At 41.3% G+C, this 16,666-nt stretch overlaps 3 protein-coding genes across 3 annotated transcripts; 1 reads left to right on the top strand and 2 right to left on the bottom strand.

Annotated features, from left to right (window-relative positions):
• The first annotated feature begins 1,353 nt into the window (after positions 1-1,353).
• On the top strand, positions 1,354-3,458 carry LOC143326134 (N-acetyllactosaminide beta-1,3-N-acetylglucosaminyltransferase 2). Its single transcript, XM_076739648.1, has 2 exons — positions 1,354-1,487; positions 2,066-3,458. Exon 2 carries the CDS (start codon positions 2,070-2,072, stop codon positions 3,456-3,458), a length of 1,389 nt encoding a protein of 462 aa, XP_076595763.1. The 5' UTR covers positions 1,354-1,487; positions 2,066-2,069.
• Positions 3,459-6,771: 3,313 nt separating this feature from the next.
• eif1ad (eukaryotic translation initiation factor 1A domain containing) lies at positions 6,772-9,158 on the bottom strand. Its single transcript, XM_076738852.1, has 5 exons — positions 8,990-9,158; positions 8,468-8,586; positions 8,247-8,355; positions 7,319-7,427; positions 6,772-7,172 (listed from the first exon to the last, which is right to left on the bottom strand). The coding sequence occupies exons 2-5, from the start codon at positions 8,552-8,554 to the stop codon at positions 6,941-6,943; spliced, it is 537 nt and encodes a 178-aa protein (XP_076594967.1). The 5' UTR covers positions 8,555-8,586; positions 8,990-9,158; the 3' UTR covers positions 6,772-6,940.
• A 634-nt stretch (positions 9,159-9,792) lies between these two features.
• On the bottom strand, positions 9,793-16,666 carry ctsf (cathepsin F). Its single transcript, XM_076738851.1, has 14 exons — positions 16,104-16,666; positions 15,252-15,362; positions 14,543-14,624; positions 13,742-13,803; positions 13,523-13,595; positions 13,030-13,143; positions 12,712-12,860; positions 12,491-12,587; positions 12,309-12,389; positions 12,048-12,167; positions 11,667-11,731; positions 11,378-11,468; positions 11,188-11,246; positions 9,793-10,495 (listed from the first exon to the last, which is right to left on the bottom strand). Exons 1-14 carry the CDS (start codon positions 16,350-16,352, stop codon positions 10,421-10,423), a joined length of 1,428 nt encoding a protein of 475 aa, XP_076594966.1. The 5' UTR covers positions 16,353-16,666; the 3' UTR covers positions 9,793-10,420.

Here is a 16,666-nt window from a genome sequence, read left to right as displayed (position 1 = left end):
GAGATGGTAACTTCACTCAAACAGGCCTTATTCACAGCAGCCTACCCAGTTATAAGAGGCATCATGTCAATCTAATGGATTATTTTGGGTCTTATTATTCAAAAGATGTGCAACAGTGTGCCACAGATTACATTTTTAAAGCCACTCTCTCATATCACAATTCCAAACAGCCACCCCCACACACACAAGCATGTTACCGTGCCCACTCATTCAAAAATTCATTCACATTTAACAATTTATCCAACTGGTAGTTAAAATAAAATAGTAAAAATCGACACATCTGTGTGTCACACTAAGGTAACTATTGCCCACCAGCCTCGAGGTTCACTAACTAATACAGCAAATGCACCTCGGGTTAACATTATTTTATAAAATTAATATTTAATTGTTCTCTTTCTTTGCATCTGTTACCCTGGCTTAACATTGAGCCTTAATAAACAATAAAATGCAATGTAAAATGATTATAACACCACAGTTTATAATTAAACTTTTCAGCACCAAAGACTAAAACTTATTCACTCTCTATGAAAATAATAAATACTACACTTTCTCTCTTTGTTTCTCATTTTCTTTCATAGATTGTCCCTTTCGTTGCTGATAGGTGGTACAGGTTGAACTGAAAATTCTGCCAAACTGGTGCCAATCCCTTTCCATGTGGAAGTGGAAAATATTGTCTGGTGTTGGGTGTTTCCAACTGACGACAGCAACAGCGGGTTTCACAAAGCACAAAGGTTTCAGGATCCCAGGCACACGTGGGGCATTTCAAGCATGAGCCCCTCCCAACTCGTCCTGTTAGACCTGATGTACATGGTTTTTGGGGTGATGAGGATGATGATGTGTGATCAGTGTACAGCTAATCTGTATTTAAAAGATGTTCTACCATCCTCTGGACCTGTTCTGCACAGGTTTCACCCTGCTATTGTATTCAAGATGGCAGATGACTGTTTGAACAGTCTGTTGTGAGCTGTGGAAAAGCAGCTGGAATGATGACATCAAGAGTCAGAAACAAAGCAATGATGGTCTTTTTTGCTGTATATTTAGACCTCTCTCTGATTGGTTCATATATCCTGTTCATGGCTGGGTCAACCTTCCCTCATCACTGGTGAAGTAACAACATGCCATTCCTGTTTGCTGTTTTTCTGTCAGTGGGTGTTTCCCCTTTATGCGCATACCTGGCAGTCTGTGTCCGCTAAGTAAAGCTGCTCCGTCAAAGTTTTCATCATTGTTCACAAGCATCTCCAGGCACTGCAGCAGCCTCATTCATCAGCAGGTCAGATGAGTTTAGGCTAGAATAGGAAAACCATCTTGACTGACTACTTGACTGACTGTCTGGATAACATCTTTGGCTCCTATTTCTTCTTTTCTTCATTTTTTCCGCTGAGAAATAAGCCAATGACGAGGCCGTCAGATTACTAGTGTGGACGTGGACTTTGTTTATCCAAACAGATTCAGTATTCAGTGAATGAGAGAGCCCTCACTTAAAACAGGTAAGCAAAGAAAACTGCTGACTTTTCATTTAAATGCCAGCACTCAAAGAGAGGATGATCTCATCTTGTCAAATGACTCAATGTAATAAAGCTGTAATATTAACTGTAAATTTGAATATCATACGGTAAGGTTAGTAATGATGATAACAATTATTATTATCATTATTATTATTTATTAAACTGCTGTCATTTCTGTCATTATCTGCTGACAGAATTGAATTTCACCCCTATTCAAAGTATGAATAATTGGCTATTAGAAACTCTCTTCATAATTTCATAATTCAGATGATGAAGATCCAGCCATAGATCTGAGAACAAAAGAGCAGCTACGAAATGGGCTTTTTGGTGAAGTCAAGTATAGCCTTATTGGTAACTTTACTAAGAGGTCGCAGCTACTTGAGAAAATCATCAAGTACTGAGGGACTACTTGCTCTCTCTCTAATCTCTGCCTCTCTTTGCATTTACTTACTAGCTCTGGGCTTTCATGGTTCATGTAATGCATATTCATAGTTGCAGACATCTCTTTTTACACAGATTTAAGATTTGTCCAAACTAACACACTTTTTGTGCATTTGCAGTTGAATGGCACGGTGCTACTGTCGCTGGCGTAATGTGTTAATCTGTGTGTGCACCCCTTGCATCTGCATGGCCCTGCTGTTCGTCTATATCGGTATCATGGTGTGCACGACCATGAGTAGCACGGTAAACCTGGACACCATGGGGCTTTATGGATCGGAAATTACCCACTTTGTCGCCTCTGGAAATTTGAGAAACAAGACTTTTGCCCCACTCCCTAAAACTTTCTGGGATGTCAACCCGAATGGGGACGCTCTTTGGAACCGGCTCCAGCTGTCTATTGACCGCCATTTCAACCCCATCCTACGTCCCAACAACATCAAGAGGAGACTTGAAACTAGCACCTTTCATGAGACCCTCATGAGGCAAAGTTTCTCTGGAGTTATCGACTTGGCCAAGTGGAGAAACTTTGACAGGCTACCACATCTAATGCAAGAGTTTGTGACACACATGCAAAGGAGGGACTACCCAGCCCTCTTCCAGCCAGATGGAATATGTGGAGCTGGGGCAAAAGATGAGAAGGGGCCCCCTCTGCTTCTCCTGGCCATCAAGACAACAGAGCTGAATTTCAAGAACCGGCAGGCCATTCGAAAGACTTGGGGCAAGGTGGGCTGGGTAGCAGGACAGGGGAGGAACAGCAGTGGAGGAGAAGAAGGTGGAGGATATGTCCGCAGGGTGTTTCTGCTAGGCAAAGAATACCCTGAGGAGCTGAGTGTGAATTCATCAGAGTTATTGCAGATGGAAAGTAAACATTATGGAGACATTCTGCAGTGGGACTTCAAGGACACATTTTTCAACCTCACCTTGAAAGATGTGCTCTTCTGGAGCTGGTTCTCACGCGTCTGCGGCCAGACTCACTTTGTCCTTAAGGGAGATGACGACGTCCTCGTCAACACCCCAAAACTGATAACCTACCTCCAAGAACAGCTAAAGAAGCCACAAGCACAAGAGACCATAAAAGATTTCATGATTGGAGATGTAATTGGTGCAGCTGTACCCAACCGAGTCAACAATTCCAAGTATTTTGTCCCAGACAGCTTCTACAAGGGCTTCTATCCTTCATATGCAGGCGGGGGAGGGGTGGTGTACTCAGGCCTGTTGACTAAACGTCTACACATTATGTCTAAAAGGGTTCACCTTTTCCCCATCGACGACGTTTACGTTGGGATGTGCATGATTCGGCTTAACGCTCAACCCATCCACCATCCTGCCTTTCTAACGTTTGACTTTCCTGGAAAGGAAGAGGAGAATGTGTGTTCATACCACACAGTCCTATTGGTCCACAAACGAAGCCCCAGCCAGATAGTTCAACTGTGGGCTGACATGGAAAAGACACAAACAAAGTGTTGGAATGTGCCCCTGAGAGATCCAGTCACTAATGGAAACAAACTGTGAAACTATCCCCCAGTGATTTGTGGCAGTATTTGTCTATTGAAGAATTTTGCTCTGATAGTGGACATTTTGGCAAGCTTCTGCCACAGAGAAGAGGTGAGACTGTTTACTGTCTGTGTTTATCTAATTCAAGCATCTAGTGTTCTGGGTTTATCGTTAATTACAGGCTACTAAAGAATGTGGAAACCTTTGGATCCGTCAGCGTGCCAACAGCCTGAAAAATATTTCATATGAATTTTTCAGACAGCAGTGTCATTCATTACATTATGTGAAAAAACTTCTGACCTCAAATGCCTTCAGACTGTAAATCATGACTGTGACCACGTCTACTTCCATTTTGTCAGTTATATCACTTCTTTTGTAAATTTCAAATCAGTCTACTCATTCGACTGAATTACCATGAACCAATAACCTCACGATGACATGCAGATATGATACCTGCCAGAATATGTTCCCTAACACATCAGGTTTCAAGTCTGCAGGTTTATTGTCATATGGAACTGAAATGAATGGAAATGAATGAATGCAGGACAATATTCTTAAAAAGTCCAAGATAATGTGTGCATGATTTGTAGTCAAATAAACACTATGTAACTTTTGCTGAACGGTGGCCATGGATGGAAACTGAGATAATGCTAATTGCTACTAAATGCTAAACTACTGTTTAGCATTCTGCTAAAATTTAAAGCTATTGTAACACAAGAAGAGCCACAAAGTTTGTGAACCAGCTCAGTATTGTGCGTTATACAATAATGTTTAGATAAAAACATTAGCTATGTCAGCCATCATATGCTGGTGGTCATATCAGACCAGATGAGACTGGATCAGCAACCCTTCAGGGCACTGAGCTGAGCAATGTTGTGTTTCATTGTTTATGAATTCTTTTCACTTCTACGAGGAACAATTTATTATGTCTTGTCTACAAAGTATGCTATAAACCACAGTTCATTTTGGTGTATATGAAGTGTATGATTAATGTAACTCTTGTCAGGATGAGTTTGAGTTTACAGTGATTGAGCCAGTTATGGTGTGTTGGAGAGGTGTCAGCCAATGAGTTTACAGTGAAGTCTGGCTGCACTCCAGTTAGGAATTCCTACTTTCTAGCAAAATTGCATTCTTGTACATTCCTGTGAAACATTTCTTTCCTATCCAAATAAACTATTCAACAACTCAATACATCAACTCAATACCCCCCACTACTAACTCACTGCTACTTCTACTAGTACTAGTGATGTGATGTTAGTATGAAAGCAAATGCAGAAAAAACACCCTTCATCCAGATGTGTCTGGTGTCTTGTGTGCAGAGCCCTTAAATGGGAAGACACAAAAAGTCCGACACAAAGGCAGTTTGTGGCTATCTGACAGTTTTCATTCCAATTTTATGGTTTCACAGACACACTATTTAAATATTATGATATATCTTGAAAAACTTCACTGAAAAAAGGGATACAAGTTTAAAAAAATAAAACTCATCTCAGGGAATAAGTGGAGGGCCAAAAATCTGTTTACACTGAATGCAAATTCATTGTCCCCTGAAACTAAACCAGCACCTTTGGCTCATTCAATAAGCTTTTATTCGCTCTTTTTATGAATTTGGTAGCATCCATGTTTGTTTAAGTCTGTTGCAACATGTATCTTTCTGAAGAAGTATTAATGTTTAATAAAAACATTCAGCAAAAATATTTCACATTGCAGTTAGTTCATAGCAATATGAGCTTCCTAGAGATTCAAAATTACAATATTACAAAACAGTCAGCATGGCTGTGTACTTCCTCTGACACATCGGGGGCAGAGCGTGGCTTGTAAAAAGTTCCTGTAGAACCGGTTCCACCGGCAGTCGAACTACACTGCTCCATGACTTAATGTCAAATAGCGTGAGGTAATCTTTTGGGCATCTACTCGTAGTATATGTGGAAAATGTCTTCATTTTAATATCCATGCTTATATCACTGCCGCCCACCTCTTTCCTGAGGAGATTGTACTTTGAATGTGAAATAAAAGGAAAGAGATTGTTTACAAAGAAAAAATGACGAATTCTTGAAATGAAGTCATGAATGGAATGACGTCAAGTCAAAGTGCTGAAAAACAGCTGAAGAATTCAACTGTTTCAAGAATGTTCATCGTTAAACACACATACATCAGCAACTGGGGAGGGAAAGTAAGGATAGGATGAGGCACAAAGCAGTCACAATGAGCCACATGATACAAGCTCAAGAAATCAGAAGGTTTTCTTTACAAGACCTTTCATAGTAAACCACAGAGACATCAGCTGCCTTCATTTGAAAAGCAAATCAATACAATTATCACGACAAGGGTACACAAAGGGTGGTAGTGGGCAAGCTTGTCACAATAACCTTCAGGGGACAGGTATCACTACATTCTCACCACACCCTAACCTTTCTAACACTCTACCACTAAACCACCAACAAAAATCAAACATGCCTTCTGTCAACAGTGACAACAATGATTTCCTTGTGAGTTCTGCAATTTTTTTCTGAGATTTATTTTGTCCAGTAGAAGAGGATAAATGAATAGAACAGTTTACATTCAAGGTATACTCTGCAGGAACTGTCAACTCAGTTGTTTGGAAATCCATCATTCAAACTTAGTCCATCCTCTGTGGCTCAATACCACCAGCAGCGCAGGTACCTGACTGCCTGTGGGGAAATGAGCGTTGAGATATCTTGAAATATTTTATCAATAATGTCTTTATCATGTGTTAATTGAATTACGTATGCAAACAAATAGCTACCCTAATTGTTGGATTACTGGCTCTTAGTATCCAGCAAGCTTAGCTGTCTACAGTCAAGCTTGCTAAAAGGCATAGTAGCAGACAATAATTACATGTCACATGTAATCTGTCCAGTTACAGTCAACAAGCCAGCAGCAACATTAGCTAAGTGTGTTTGTGTCCAGGCAGGAGAATTTAGAGGAGCTACCTGAGCTTCAGACACAGATGAAACAGATAACAGTGTCAGCCTTTTGAGAAAGTCTCAATCTCTGTGCGGTTATTGGCTGGGAGCTACACTGCCCAAAGGCTGCCGCCCAGAAATGTCCTGAACACAAAAAAAAAACAAGACAATAATGCGGTCAGAGGGCAGGGTCTCTGCACATAAACACACTGCCACACACTACTGGTGGGTCATAAGTGGGATTATTTTGTTTTGTTTTATTTTTTTAAATCCTGCACAGTACACTTAAAATGAACCTTCCAATGTATGTTACGGCCTGGATATGAAGTATACCTTGTAATGCACTGGCACCAGAGGTCAGTATATAAACATGCTAGAATTTGGGATAAATCTTAAATTTCAACATCAATTCAACAAGCAAGGCTTATTTTGGTCCATGAAGTTACTGCAGAGGGAGCAGTTGCACGAGGACCATCGTTTCAAATCAGTCAGTGATAACAGCAGCACAGCAGAGGACACTGTCACGATCTCCACAGCGCTCACTCTCGATTGTCCGTGTCCTCAGCTCCACCACTATGAGCCTGTCCTTTCCTCATTGTCGTCATCTTCTTCCTCACTGTCCTCCTCCTCCTCCTCACTCTCGCTGTACTGGTAGTTCGAGCGGTTGGTGTTTACAAAGAGGTCACTCTCATCTTCAGAGTCGCTAACGTCCTCTTCCTCGTCTTTCTCCTCCCTCCCCTCTTCCTTTTCCTGCTGTTTGTTTGTCTTGTCCTGCTCGGGTGGCTCCTCCATAAACCCCTCTGGCCTGAGAACATCAAGGAAAAACCACAACACACACAATTATACTTGACAAAATGATGCTGGTTTTGTGACGTGTGTCAACGTATGTGTGTGTGTGTTTGTGTGTGTGTGTGTGTTTGTGTGTGTGTGTGTGTGTGTGTGTGTTCTCACCATTGCTGTTGCTTCTGCAGGTACTGAATGTGATCTTTGTAGAGTATGAAGCTGATCTCTGCCTTCACCTTCTCTCCTTCCTCAATAGGATCCACAATCACATAGTCACCTTGGGGATCAGAAAGCAGACAGACTTTAAATGTGAACCAAAAAATAAAGGTCATTATAAAGGCAGAGAAAGATATCAGACTGATGACATTTTAGGAGAGCATTTCAAAGCCTGTATGAAGTTTACCCAAGCTACATCCATCACTACAGAAAATATTTCAGTGTTTTGCACCTTCAAGATATGAAATGTCCAAAACTACATGGTCTGATATTCAGAAAAGTTTTTGATTGATAAAAAATTAAAGTTGGTCATTTATGTGAAATGCTGCCATTTATTTCCAAAGTAAAACAGGTGGCAGCAGAAATGAATACAGAACAGCAGAGAAGATGGAGACTGCTTGCAAGTGAGTATAGGTATAATAACAGAGAGTTCAAAATGTTCGGCTTTGCAGATGTTTTGTGGGGAACGAAATGTACTCAACAGGTTTGTTCAGCCTTAGTGACTCTCACGAGCACTAGCAGCATTATGGAAATCTGAGCTGTTTCACTGACACTTAACAACCTCTAGAAGTCTCTCACACTTATAGGCAGGGTGAGGCTTCTGGAGACAGATTGTTCAGAATGTCATTTTGTATTCTTCACATTGCAATTAAATGTTAGTATGCCTGATTTACCTCCCTCTCACTCAGCCCATCTCCTCTCCCGTTCCCCTAGGCTTGAGCAACAGCATGAGCGCCACCTGTTGCTGATTAGCTGAATAGTGTGTGATTCAGTCAGACCCACTTTTGTTCGTTTCCCATTAATATTTATCAGCAATCTTCAGCAATCTTTCTCCGGAATGACCTGCACCACCTTTAATCTACATCCCACCATCAGTTACCTCTTTTGATCCAGATGTTCTTGCGGAACTTGGTGGGCATGCTCACCAGAAACGTCTCACCCTGGGCTGTGACAGTTTCATGGAGGTTGTTGCCACGGCTACCGATAACCTACAGACACAGGATGGAGATAGAGTCAAGACAATGTCTTTTTGTTTCCTGTCATGTGGGTGGTTGTTTGTCGTCACTGCCTTAAACACACTACAGCGCAAAAATAGCTCACCTTCACAATCTGTTGGTTTTCTGTGGGTGTCACAAAGTCTCCAAGAACCTCCTTGACAACGTGTTTGCGTTTTGTGGCCTGTGACATTATCAACGGTGAGCTTCAGGTTCCTTCGCCAGCTGAGAAAACAAGCGTGTGGGCCAAGTTATGATGAGCAGTAATGCACTCTATTGGTGAGGTCAGCTGTGGTCAACTTACGATACGTTAACGAGACAATAAACTAGAACAGGATGCTGATCAAAAGTCAACGTGAAAACTAGCTAACCTCACATACGTTAGTTACCAGCTAGCTTAAATTAGCCGCTTTCGAAAAACTTTGGCTACATCAGTATTTTCAATGATAGCTAGACGAATGACAGCGCTTCAGACTCCCTCAACTTACCACAATAATTAGCCAGAAACATAAGCAAAGAGTTGTTTTCTTACAATTAACGATAAGATTACTAATGATTTATGTTAGCTGACTAAGCTAACTTTAGCTATCTCAAAACGCTCATCTGCATTAGCAGGTTACATGCTAACCTTGAAAGGAAGAAAAGCGTAATTGTTTCTTTTCGATGCAGAAAGTGTTTCTGGGCCGCTTGACATAAGCTGAAAGCCACTTTCGAAAAAAGTCACGTTGAAATATTTCACCAGTAAAGCCAAACCACATGCGTTCCTGTTTTCTAGCAACACCAGACTTTGCACTTCCGTTATTCAGTTGGCTACCCTTTTCAAAATAAGGATTGTCGTCTGTTTTTCTTTATATTTAGGCTAAACGGCCATGCAGTAAGGGCTTAGAACTACAGTTAAAGTATCAATTAGAGACGTGGACATTAGAAATTAACTTTGTCACTTCAGCATCAATTGCTATTGTTTGTCTGACTGAATAACTAAGTCTTAATTATGTACAACGGATTTCTGTTTCCTACTCAACGTAGGTCTAGTTCTTCCGTAACGATGACGATGCATTATGGGAAATAGTGTTTTGTGTTTTCTAAATTTGGGCAGCGTTCAAGATCAGCATTTAATGAACCTGCTGTTGTCACATACCACGTGTGGCTATAAACAAGCTTTCCATTATCAGTGCCATCTATAAAGTTGCTTATGGCTAATGAAATGCTAAATACTGACAAGCAGACTACAGATAGCTCCAGTCATTATAATGTTAGTGCATGTAAAGTAAAATGTTGTTTCCTCTCACTGTTCACATCAGTCACTATGGCATTTTAGCAATTAGATGTTCATTGCGGTTTATAAATTAAGTGATTATATAGATGTTGCATTTGTTTGTATTCCCAATTAATAAAGTTTAATTCTGTTGAAAGAACACCATAAACAACAAATAGGATTTCACACATTTTTTATTCAACCTTCATTCATTTCTCACTGTTTTACAGCAGTTTTTAAAATTGCATTGCAGTTACTTAGTAATGCGCAGACCGATATGAGGTAAAACCCCCATCTTTCAACCACCCCTCTCAAGTACTACATAGCATTAGCACTGGTAACAAAACATCCAAGAAAACTGACAAGACACAAGGCTAACAACAATTAGTGCATGCTCCTTATCGAACATGAGCACAGTCACTGTGAGGAAAGATGAGTTAAAACCAATACTGCCTAAAACACAGCAATCATTTTGACCTGCAGGACTAAAGGAATAAAATTCACACAAAAGATCTAGATTAAGATTACTAGAAAATTTCTCAACAACCCTTATTTTGTTATAGCTGGTATGTTTTCAGTATACTGACACGAGGCGTGAAGTATGAGGGTGGAACACTAGGCTGCTTTAACGGAAAAGTAACATCAGTAGGACTTTATGTGCGTCTGAATGTGATCATCATGCAGTCTGGATCACGTGTGTGTGTGTGTGTGTGTGTGTGTGTGTGTGTGTGTGTGTGTGTGTGTGTGCGTGTGTGTGTGCGTGTGTGTGTGTGTGCGTGTGATTGAATTTGTGGTGTTTGTGCTTTAGTTGACTACAGCAGATGAGCACATCTTGTTGATCCCACATGCATTGGAGCCCCTGTACAGGTAGTAGTAACCCTGTTAGAGACACGGAGAGAATAAACAGACACACTCTCGCAACTTTATATAACATAAGATAAGATAGGACTTTATTGATCGCAGACTGGGGAAATTTAGTTGTTACAGCCAGCATATATTTTATGGGCAGCAACAATGCGGTTTCCTGTCATCAAACCTTCCAATTTAATTCAATATGACACAAAACAGTAGTTAGATTTGTACAGTGTGGTGGAACCAAATGGAACAACTGTAGACTGTATCACTGAGTTGAAACATATCTGACGGTCTCAAAAACACGTTGTAACCTTCACCATGATGTTATTTGTTGCAGGGCTGTGGTACTGAATTCTATTAAACTGTGAGGTAAAGGTTCCTGTTATTATGTCCAACCCCTATATGAGGTGAATATAGACAGTTATGAGGAGGTTTTTGATGCTCACTCAAATTATTTAGTGATGGTCGGTCGAGGTCTCGTTGCTTTGAATTTAATAGTGCACACTGACACATTTCAGGTAAGACATTATGCTGTTGACTGGTTTGTACGACTATCATCTTGTCAAGTCAAGAAATTTTAATAACACCTTTAACTTCAATATCAGAATTCAGGTTCTAGTTGATCTATGTTATATGTACTAAAATATTAATTTTAAGGTCCTTTTCAACCTTTCTCTAATCCACAAACAGACTGTTAGTAGGTGGGGTTGTCTTACCTGCTCTCCATAATCCTCTCCCCAGCTGTTTTTGATGGCCCAGAATGGGATACCTTTACCTGAAAGCACAGAAGCATTCATACAGCACATTTGAATGCATCCTGCATCTGGACTCAGAAAACAGAATCAACAAATGTGTGTCTGTCATGAGAAGGAACTTGGTAAATGGAGAGAGAATAAAAACACTCACGCTCTCCGTATCCCACCATCAGCACAGCGTGGTCGATCATCCAAGGGTTGCAGAAGATCTTCAAAGGGTGCGACACACCCTTCCTGTAGAACTATAGACATTCAAAAGACAATAAAAATGAACTAAATATGGTTGTATGCTGATGATTAATTAGTGAAAATAAGATGCATTTTGACACACTTCATGTCTGGTCTACAGGTGATGGCAGTGCGTTAAGAATGTCAGATTTTAGTGATTCAGTCTTTGCTGTGGTGGATGGATGTACTGTAGCAGTGGAAAAACTGTTTACCTGCATGGCAAATGCATTGAGAGCGACAGAGATTGGTCCATTCTCAGCCAGCCAAGCTGCGATTTCTGAGGATGCAAAAAACAAAATCAGTCCCTCTAACAGCTCTTTGTATCAAACTGCGGCAGAGATGAATTTTATAGTTACCACTCTACTGACAAAATCAACACCCACCAATCTCCACTATGTACTTGCCTTTTAAATAGGAAATGACAAATCAGCATGTCATTAGCTTGTTCATTAAGTCAAATTAGTGCCTCATCACTTCTAGATGAAAAAAAGCTTCTTTGCGTGTGTTTCTGTATGAAATTCTGTTGACATATTTATCAGTGCTTTGTCTTCCCTTTCCTCTTCAGTGCGTCTCTATTCGCTAAGCCCACGCACCCTTCTCATCTTTGGACAGCTCCACGGAGCTGTTGATGTAGGCGACCACCTTCCCAGAGGTGAAGTCGCACCTCTGCTTGTGCCCACTGTAGGAGTAGTCGGTCTCTGACTCCAGACCACCTTAACAACACATGAAGGATGAAGATGAAAAGGTCAGAGATGGCACTCAGCATAACGCACATGTTCAGAGTCAATAAATAGCTGTAATGTCCCCAAGAAGCTAAAATGTCTCAAAAGGGTTGCACACATCACTTGTCTTACCCAACTTCTCAATAGCCTCGTAAGCATTTGATGGCAGCCCTCCTCCGCACGCCTGGTCCAGCCCATCACAGTCAACCAGCTCTGTGCGGGACAAATCAATGGACCAATCAGATCATGGCCTTTTATCTGCTAATGTAAACAGAGTTTTTTTCTGCAGGAGAAAGTTTGAGTCCTTGTGTTACCTTGTTCAGAGAGGGACAGCAACGTTCCATTTTTCGGGAACCACTGGCCTTCGATGTTGCCTGTGACAGAAAATGCCCAGCAGGATCCACACATACCCTGCAAGAAACACACACACGCACACACACACACCCCAATCAGCACAAAGTAGGCAGGAGGTATAATTTACTTTTTACATGCTATGTTGAATAATTGCTCCATAATTAACTCTGATCAATGCTACCTGGTTCTTAACCGGACTGACAGCTCCGTGATCACGCCAATCCCAGCTGGCAGGAGCGGGGTTTCGAGCAGGAGAGGCTGGTTTCATTGGTTGATGGAGAGTCCACTGACTCAGGAGCGGGTTCAGGTATGTAGAGCGAAACTCTTCCTCTGGAGAAAGCATTAAAACTTTTGTGTTACTTAAGAAGATTTTTGGAAACAAAAACTGATGCAGCACATGAAAAGCTGACAATGCCTTTCAATGCATGAAAATACAAGAAAAAGATGGTGCGGGCACACACACACACACACACACACACACACACACACCAAGACATACCAGTTAGGTCGCTGAACTTGGTGACTCCATACTCAGCTGACCCTTGATCCAAAGACTGGAGCTTCTCAGCAGTCTTCAGGTTCTCGTGAAAGATGCGCAGACGGCGGTCTGCCTCTGCAGGATCAAAGGTCAAATGAACAAATACTTAAAAATGCTTTGACACTTGACAGTGACAGACTGTTTTACTGCTCTGAATATTCATTTTCGGTAACACTCCAGCGTCTTTTCTCAAACAACCAGTCATGACATTATCTGTCATGGCTGTGTTGCGTTTAATGTCTCTTCTGAGAGTCGTTGCTATTTAAAATTTGGTCCTGTTTATTCCCTGTTGATAAGATACTAACTCCAAAGGCTCTGAATTGATAAGGCATATTTATATTTAGGTTTTATTGTTGCTATGAGTAGGCTGTGACTACAAAGGGTTCCAGGTATGTGATGCTGTACGTACCTTGCTATGTTTGGTATGTTCAACATATATGTCTCAATCGCTCACCTTCCTGGCTGCTGTAGACCTTATTGTATTTCACCATGAATTCTTTGAACTGGCCCAGCAGCTCCACAGACTCCTGCCAGACAAACAATCAACAACTGAGACCTTAAGCTCAAGTTCAACTTCATAATAGCAGGATATAAGCGGCGAAAACAAGATGGAGCTTAACATCGACAGTGTTTTCAGTCCTGTTATTGGTCTAAAATGTGACATGATTTTTACCTCCAGAGGTTGGCTGGTGGCTGCATCCATCACCTTGTTGGTCTCTTCTGGTTGAGGTTCAACTGATAAGAGAGACACCAAGGACAACATGTTCAGTGTCAATGTGCACAACAGCTATATTCATGCTACATGTGTTCAAAAGTACATTAATGAATTTCAGTACATGGAAGCTGTATGACAACTTTCACATGGTTCATTATTGCTTGTGCTTGAGAACCTCATCTCATAAGTCTCAGAGCCTTAAAATCAATTCTGTTGTCGCATGTTCGGAGCTCATGCATTTATTGGTGGACTTGAACCTCACTTATCTCTTTGGTATAAAGCAAGACTTTTCGATCAGGCAAGTAAACATTAGAGTTACATAACGACTGAGCAATGAAGGTCAAATTTAGTTTTTCCTGGTATAACATCCAAACAGAACAAAATGCGGTCAGTGTGAAGGGAATGTCGCTCCTCAGTGACTGTGTCAGCACAGGTTGGTTTGAGCCGAGTCCTTCTTTGTAATGATGACGTCAAATTACTTTCTGCATATACGTTGTTTTAATCGGTTTGATACAGGCAATCCTGGAAGATAATGTTTCTATTACAGAGGAAGCAGAGCATCATGGGATAACACTGAAACCATATAAACAGTAGGTCAACAGTGATTACAGTTAACCAAGAGGTAAGAATAAAGGCAAGATAGCAGTGCAGAGGAACCACAGTGAACCACAGATGTGTCCCTCAGATCTATTTTGACAACTGAAAAATCATGAATTTTCCGGATGTGTAATGATCAGTGATTTCTGGCTGCTGACTGACCTTTCGGCTGGCACTTCTGTTTGAGCAGAGTTGAGGTGCCCTGCCAGGGAATGTCCCACACCTCGAACAGACACACCTCCGTCTGATAAAGACACATCAAGAGGACAGAAATATTCTATATTATTAATGGTGGATTAACCTCATTATATTGCCATACACAGTGTATGTTCAGACTGTTGAAATTGACTGAGTAAGTGACATAATGTGTTTAACAGAGCAGCCCGCACTAGCAACATCAAACTTGCATGTCTTTGCAACTTTAAGAGTGCAACAGCTTAATTTGGGTCTTCTTTTTTGTCTTAGATAGAGGCTTTTTTTTGTTTTTTTTTAATAAATGGGGAAATGGTTTCCACTACAAAGTCCAAGAACAGAGGAACAAAGAAACAAACATAACAGAAGTTTATGTGTCAGTGTTGTGCATGCATGCATGTGAGCATGAGGCATGAGCGTGCTTGGGGTTACTTCAAGTCAAACTCAAGTCACAAGATCAGATGGCAAACAGACCTACACATGCTGCACTAATAGATCGTTACACAGTTTGGTGCACACACGGGCACTTTCCTGTTTTGTAGTGTTACATACATCTTAGTGAAATCTGCTATTTTAAAACCACGACAGTGACCTCCTTTCTGTCACAGAATTCATGGCTCACAAAGTCAGTCTCCCTCTCACACACACACACACACACACACAAACACACACACCCTACCTTGAGGTTCTGTAACTCGGGATAGAAGTCACATGTCCTGAGCATGGCGGATTTCTTACATTGAGTGTTACTCAGTTCCACTGTTATAGTGTAGCGAATACCCTTAACCAGCTGGAAAACAGAGAAATGACAAACAAAAAAATCTTCTTGAAACAAACTTTTATTCAAACATGACTCTGTTAAAGTCTAGTGTACGAGTGGTCATACAATACTTGTGTATCTGAAAGACATTTAGGCAGACTAAGCTTTTTGTGAGTCTTTATGGACTTTGTTGTTGTATCTGGATGCTTCTTTTGCTGCATGGACACTCTGGTGGCACTAGGCCATGCTGCACAGATAGATGCGCTGACAAATGACTGGTGAAGCCATTTGGTGAGGTTAAACTCAATGACATGACATCCGGCCAGAATGAAAAGATGAACATACGGAGGGGCATATGCTGCCTGTAATCTTCTTACGTAGGCTTTCCAGAGAGTGCCACGATTAAATGTATATTATAAACTTGCTAACGGACCTGGAAAGGTGAAAATGAAATGTACTCATAATTTCTTTTCTCTCTTTTTTGCAGCGCATGCACAGAACATTTGTATCGCTTTCATCATTTTATGCTATTATTTTGAAGGAAAGCAGCCTTCTTTCCGGTCTTTGTTTAGCTAACTCTTGCTAACTTGACACAGTTTTACACGGCCCCCAGCCTCACTGTTGTTTACAAAGAACTGGTCAACATATTTCATGGTTATACAACCTATATTCTCCATCCTCACCACTGTGTTGTAACAAAACATGTTGCTGTGAGTAAATAACGTCAAAAAAAAAAAAAAAAATTAGAATGACCATCTTCATTTTTGTTACCTGTTTCGTGGCAGAAATTAACCGGCTGACTTTGCGGAGATGCATGGCGTTGGAGCCCCGGTTGTAGCGCTCCTCGGCGAACTCCAGAGCCTTCTTCAGGCCTGGGTCGGTCTCCCGCAGCCGCACAGGAGAGCCTGGAGGCCCGAACAGAGGCCGGTCGAGGTCCTCACCAAGCCCGAGTGCAGAGCCCAGCAGGGCGGCCAGGGCCAGCCACAGGATTACCCGAGAACTGCGGAGTCCAACCACCATGTCGATCCCTGTGTGCTGTCAAAAAGAAAAAGGGACCGGTGTCCAGTCTTTGCGCAGTTTAAAAGAGAGATGCTGGTGTTCCTAGAAGACAAATCGATATCCAGTTATCATCAGTGGTTATACAAGAGATGAGGTTGCAGCGTTGTTGTCAAACAAATGTAATCTACAGAGGCTGTGGGAGGAGACAGGGTGTTTAAATGTGCGGGGTGTGTTCAAGAAACGCACAGTTAACGCCGAAAGACTATGCTGCACGCACACGGCATTTAACAACTTATTAATGCGTAGTAACAGGTAACATCATTGTACGCGAATAT

Source organism: Chaetodon auriga, chromosome 9 (genome assembly GCF_051107435.1).
Source record: "Chaetodon auriga isolate fChaAug3 chromosome 9, fChaAug3.hap1, whole genome shotgun sequence".
In the NCBI taxonomy this organism is placed as follows: Eukaryota; Metazoa; Chordata; class Actinopteri; order Chaetodontiformes; family Chaetodontidae; genus Chaetodon; species Chaetodon auriga.
Note: the sequence above shows the minus strand (reverse complement) of the source record. Positions and strands in the feature narration are given on the sequence as shown.